Genomic DNA, 6507 nt, shown 5'->3' with positions numbered 1-6507 from the left:
GCTTTTTCACTTATGCTATGACTTACTTCTCTAACTATGCTATGAGTTGAGTCCCTCTAATAATACTTAGTCAAAATTCTTCATTCTTTTCTATACCCCTATGGATTCAACTCCCATTTTGATAGCATAGTTTGGACATTTTGCCAAATTCTAGTTTCCTTAACTTGGCCTCAAGTCCTTCTTAATCCCATGACCCAAGCGTTGTCTTGGCTTACTTTTTAGTTTAGATTGAGGATTTACAAAAATTAAGTAACTTAATTCAAACTTTTAATTTCATGTGAACTTTTATCTGAAAATAAAAGAATTAATGAAATTATATTTAATTTTGAGATACTAAATCTAGTAAATGAGTATGATATAAAAAACAAGAACAAAAAGTAAGGAAGAAAATTATTAATTAAAATTTAAAAAAAACAATAAAAAAATTACTAAAATCATAGACAGAGGCCACAAGTTTAGTCCTCATTTTGACCAAGGTTTAAATGGCTAACATGCCGCCATCCAACATTCACGGATGATGATTGGATTAAACAATCGGTACAAGATTTTATCAATACTTTTCTCTTTAATTCCACCTTTAAAATTTTTTCTTATGTATCCTATTTTTATAACTTTAAAAAATTACATTATTCTCGAAAGAGAATTTGTAAATTAACATAAGATCATTTAGTAACTTTAGGTTCATCATAAAAAAACCGGCAAGATTGTCTCCTGCACCGAAATCTCATTACGAAGCTTGAAGTTCCTCCATTAATGGACACGTAAACAGGACACCAGTCCTCACGCATGAGGCCACAAATCCCTTCATAAAATCCCCAAACCGTTCCCCCAATTTTCCATCACTTGTCTGCAACAACAACAACAATGGCTTCCAAATTCAAGCTCCCTCTCCTCCTCTTCCTCCTCTTCCTCACCGCCGCCTGCCTCGCCTCCAAAGATCCGGAGCTGAAGCAGTGCAAGCACCAGTGCAAAGTCCAGCGGCAGTTCGACGAGCAGCAGAGGCGCGATTGCGAGAGAAGTTGCGATGAGTATTATAAGATGAAGAAGGAGAGAGAGAGAGGAAAAGGAAGGAATTACGAAAGGGAAGAAGAAGGAGATGATGATGATGAAGAGAAGAATCCGTATGTGTTTGAGGATAAACATTTTGAAGGTAAGGTTGAAACAGGGGAAGGAAGAATTAGGGTTCTTCAGAAATTCACTCAGCGATCGGAACTTCTTCGAGGGATTGAGAATTTTAGGGTTTCCATTGTGGAGGCTAATCCTTCTACTTTCGTTATTCCTACTCATTTTGATGCTGAAATCCTTCTGTTTGTTGCTCAGGGTAGGCCATTTTTCCTTTTCTCTCTTTTATACTTTTTCAATATTTTTTAATATAGAAAAACAAATCAAAATATTTATAAAATATAGTAGAGTATATCATAGTTCTAAAATTTTCTATATTTTTTAAATATTTTCAATAATTTTAATTTTCCAAAAAATTATGCCTCTTTCCAAATAAAGGAAAACAATAGACCTATGTCAGCAATACTTAGGTGGCATGAGGTTTTCTTCTGCCCACACCAAAATAATTCCCAATTTTTAATTTTGTGGAGTATGAGCTGCACCCCAATTTTTTACGGGATTAAAATGGAACACAAACTTAAAATATTAGAACTACAATGGTATTAGTTTTTTTTTTTTTTTTTTTTTTCATAAGCATGGATTAAATTTAAGAACGAAAGAATAAGATTAAATTTGGATATTTAAAAATATACGGACAATGGAACCATATCTCAAGAACAGGACCCACCTTGATACTTTAACCAAAATTAAATCAAATTTATAATAAGAGTTATTTTAGCTAATTTTAAGATTTATTGAAATTATATGACTAAATTTAGAGATTTGAGAGTGAACTAAAATAAGATAATTATTTGAGTTAGAATCAAAATGGTATTTCAACCATTTTTTTCGCTTTTAATATCAATCCATCCAGTATTAGTTTTTTTTAGTCTTAGCAGGTGAATACACTTTCTCCAATTACTTTGTTAGAAGAAAATAAAATTAAGGATTAAAATCCTTGTTTTAAAATGTTTCAATTAAAATTTGTAGATATGTCATAGGGACTAAACTTCAATAAATAAATAATAATAATAATCAAAACATAAGTGATTAAATTTAAAAGACAATCATACTTGAGGATTTTTATTTTTTGTGGTTATGAATTATTGTTTGGGCAAGGTGCACTGTAAGGATTGAAATTTTGGTTCATATATCTGTCAACTTTAAGTCTTAAAATTGATATAAAAGATTAATAGATATTTCTAATATTTTCTAAGCTTGTTCCACCATTTGGGTTTTTTTGTTTTGTTTTTAAAAATTAAACCTATTTCATCCATATTTCTTGCCAAAATTACTTCTTTTAATTCTCTTAATTCTCAAAATTTCATGATTTTTTAAAACCAAAGGAAGAAATTTGGTGTAGAAGTAGAAAATAAAACATAACAATTTACGGTCTATTAATCTCAATATGAATATTCATACTAATGAAAGATCATTAACTTAAAGTAAATACAATCTAATTATTAATTTAAATAATTTGAATATTTCTGTAAAATTGAAGCCTCCATACCGAAAATGACAATTGGGAATTTTGTGTTGGTGAAGGACGGGGTACAATAACAGTGATTAAGGAAAAGAGAGGAAGCTTTGATGTGAAATGTGGAGATGTGTTCAGAATTCCATCTGGAGCTCCCTTTTATTTCATAAACAAGGACGAACATCAGAAGCTCAAGATTGTTAAGCTTCTTCAACCCACATCTGTTCCTGGACATTTTGAGGTAAAACCCTCATATTCAATATTACACATTTCGTAGTTGTTTCTATCTCATAGTAGAATTCTGTAAGAACGTTTGATGAAAATTGATACTTGAATGAGTGTGATAGTGACATGGGTCCTAATTTTTGTCCACCATTCTAACAGATTTCTAGTACAAGAATACTTTTGAAAACCTATATATCTATTAAGTTCAGGATGTTTTTTCAATTTGATCCTTTTGTTTTGTCGATTTCGTCTGAGAATGAATGTTTGAAGCAGATTTTCCAGCCAGCTGGTGGTGAAAACTCAGAATCATTCTACACAGCATTCAGCTGGGACTTGCTGGAAGCAGCCTTCAAGGTTATAAAGAAGTCCTTCCCAAACTCTGCCTAAACAGTGTGTTTGGTTTATATATATGCTTATTTTTCCTTGTATTCCTACAAACTTTCTTAACTGCCAAACAGATTCCAAGAGAGAAGCTGGAGAGATTTTTCGATCAACAAAAACCAGGTACCATAATCAAGGCTTCTAGAGAACAGATCCGATCGCTTAGTCAACATGAAGAAATCATCCCAAGGATCTGGCCCTTCTCAGAAGGTGAAACTGAGCGTCCATTCAATCTGCTCAAACAACATCCATGGCAGTCAAACAAGTTCGGTCGTCTCTTCGAAGCCTACCCCGATGAGTTCAGCCAGCTTCGGGACCTCGGTGTCGCTGTCGCCTTTGCCAACATGACCAAAGTATAATTTACTTCTACTTCATTGGGTGACTATATTTGAAACTCATTTGTCAGTTGCAGGTTGCTTATTTTATTTTTGCTGCGTGTTTTCTCTTTGAAGGGTTCAATGATGGCTCCTCATTATAACTCCAAAGCCATGAAGATAGCTGTGGTGGTGGAGGGCGAAGGGGGGTTCCAAATGGCATGTCCCCACCTTTCATCGTCTTCTGGGAGAAGTGGTCGGTGGTCAGAGCGAGAGCAAGAGCGGAAGGGGGGGAGGACTTACCAGAAAATTAGAGGGCAGCTGCGTCGTGGGGTGGTGTTCATAGTTCCGGCAGGTCATCCTTTTTCTGTCTTTGCCTCACCTAACCACGGCCTCCAGATTGTTTGCTTTGAAGTCAATGCCTATGGCAACACCAAGTATCTTCTAGCAGGTATAAATTAATCTGATCAACAGGCTTTTAACCATATTGAAAACTTAGATGTCTACGCTGTCATAGAGTTCTCAGATCACTACGGTCGACTTTTATCCCTTGAAAACTTAGAACTGTAATAGAGTTTTCTGATCAGTGGACTTTTGTCCCGGTTCGGTGGGTCGGTCTTGCAGTCAAGTTTTCTTTCCCTCTTTGCATTAGAGGGCAATCTCGTTTTTGGATCATTAAGGTTGACTTTGTCCTTGCTCGACGGTGGGTCTTGCAGTCAGATTTTCTTTCCCTCCTTGCACTCGAGGGCAATCTCCTTCCGATTTGAGAAAATCCTTGCACACCTTCGTTTGTTTATTTTGTAAGAGTTGGTTTTCTTTTCCTTTCGACTCGAGAAAATCTTTGCACACCTCCATTTGTTTATACTGTAACAGTATTTTCGGATCAATCTTCTTCCTACTCATGAAAATCTTTGCACACCTCTGTTACCTTTTGGGAGTGCAACTATCGAATTCGAATCCAAAATCATAGGACACCAATTGTTTTGTTAATTTCTCTTTAAATATAAAAATGTGGATGTTTTGAGCTCATATCTAACTCGGTACATCTCATGGCTCTCTGACCCTAAATAAATACTCAAATTCTTTCAAAGTTTTTGCTCAGCTGACTTCTTACCAAGCACATTCATTGCTAAAATCTTGAGCTCTCTGTTAACAGGGAAAGATAACATAGTGAACAAGATGGAGAGAGTAGCAAGAGAGTTGGGATTCAACACACCAGGAAGAGAAGTTGAAAGAATGTTCAGGCAGCAAGAAGAAGAGTTTTTCTTCCCTGGACCAAATCAACAAGAACATGAATGGGCTGAAGCCTGAACTGAATATGTACTTAAAGAACCCTCCAAAGCCTAGAGGGACATAGAAATGTAAAAAGGGTATGTAAAAACAACACTTTAACTAGTTATAATAACTTATAGCCTAGGCTCTAGCTACTCCCCTTGTACAGGCTTTTGCATAAATAAAGTGAGCTTCTTTGCTATTATGGGTTTTGAGAATTATCATCTTGACTGATAAAATATTATGGGTAATACTCGAGCTTAAAAAAAAAAAAAACGAAATATAATAAAATATTTTCAGAAGTATATATCACATGACAATAAAAATATAAAAACATCAAAAACATCAATGGTTTCATAATATTAGTATATTTCATTTCAACAAGACTACGGCATGTCTTCTGGAAAATTTTGAGGGGTGTAAATTCTAACCTTGGTTTCTTTTAAGTTTGATAATATAAGTATTTGACTTCACAAGTATTATTCGTAATTTGAGTGATTTTTAAGTTCGATAATTGTACCATAGGTCTAATTGATTAGATTAGTTTTAATAAAGATTAATGGTATTCTAGTGATATTATTTGAGAATTAAAATCTATCATTTTAGAGGTTGGAGGTTGGATCTTTAAATGAAAAAGTGGAGATATATATATTGTAATATATTAAAGAATATTGTAATTTTTTTAAGTTCATATACCAAGATGTATACATGTATTTTGGATCAAAATAATTAAAATGTAGATGTATATGATAAATATATGTATAAAGATTGATGTAATAACATAAATCTAAAAAAGAAATGAAATATTTCACAATTCAATGGAAATATGACATTTTGTTTCATGCAAGTGGAAGTTTGAGATAAAATGATGAGAAAAAACTTGAATGAAATAATAAATAAATATATGTTATTTTTTTATTGTAAATGAAAATTTTGAAGGGCAAAAAAAACTAAAATTCTGAAATGATATAAAGATTCAATGGAAATGTTTAAATGAGGTTGTAAAAAAATCATTGTTCAATTGGAAATATTTAAATGAGGTTGGATTCGATTTTGAATTGAAAATATAGTTGAAGAGTTGGAAATTAGAAAATTAGTGTCAGTGATTTGATTTTGAATTGAAAAGACAGTTGAAGAGTTGGAAATTAGAAAATTAATACTGAAAAAGATAGAAAAACGACAAAGAGAGAAGACATGTTGGGTGATATCTTCGAGATATCATTTTTCCACAAAATTGACAATATAGCAATGATAATTTGATAGCATATCCGCGTTTTTTTTGTTAAGCTACCACAGATATATCCATAAAATGGAAGATTGTCGATATCAGCGATCAATTATAGATCTTCAAGAAAAACGATGTTATCCTCTCGATGCTCTCCAAAGGCCAACTCTTCTCCAAATGAGAGTTTTTCTCTTTTTTTCGTCCGCCTCTTTGATCCTAAGAATGAGGGATTATCCTTCTTCGATCCTTATTGTCCAATCGGAAAGCGGACAGCTAATGCATTCCACTTATTGAACATGAAACTTGAACTAAGTGGACGTAATTAATTCAAAAAAGAAAAAAAAAATTGATATTTGCTTATAATTTGCTCAAAATGGGAGAAATGATATTTCTCTTAAAGAAATTTCGTGTCCTAAATCTCGAGATTATGAAATTTCAACAAAAAAATTTCTACCATGATAATAATTAGGTCCAAATATAATATAATACAATAAAATTTGCATATAACATAT

General features: G+C 33.0%; 1 protein-coding gene across 1 annotated transcript; it reads left to right on the top strand.

Annotated features, from left to right (window-relative positions):
- The first annotated feature begins 451 nt into the window (after window positions 1-451).
- On the top strand, window positions 452-4972 carry LOC120086324 (vicilin Cor a 11.0101-like). The gene is made up of 6 exons (XM_039042912.2): window positions 452-1321; window positions 2647-2819; window positions 3077-3157; window positions 3262-3537; window positions 3637-3949; window positions 4655-4972. The coding sequence occupies exons 1-6, from the start codon at window positions 865-867 to the stop codon at window positions 4807-4809; spliced, it is 1455 nt and encodes a 484-aa protein (XP_038898840.1). The 5' UTR covers window positions 452-864; the 3' UTR covers window positions 4810-4972.
- Window positions 4973-6507: the final 1535 nt, after the last annotated feature.

This window comes from Benincasa hispida, chromosome 9 (assembly GCF_027475165.1).
Source record: "Benincasa hispida cultivar pf3 chromosome 9, pf3_genome.v1.1, whole genome shotgun sequence".
NCBI classification, from domain to species: domain Eukaryota; kingdom Viridiplantae; phylum Streptophyta; class Magnoliopsida; order Cucurbitales; family Cucurbitaceae; genus Benincasa; species Benincasa hispida.
Note: the sequence above shows the minus strand (reverse complement) of the source record. Positions and strands in the feature narration are given on the sequence as shown.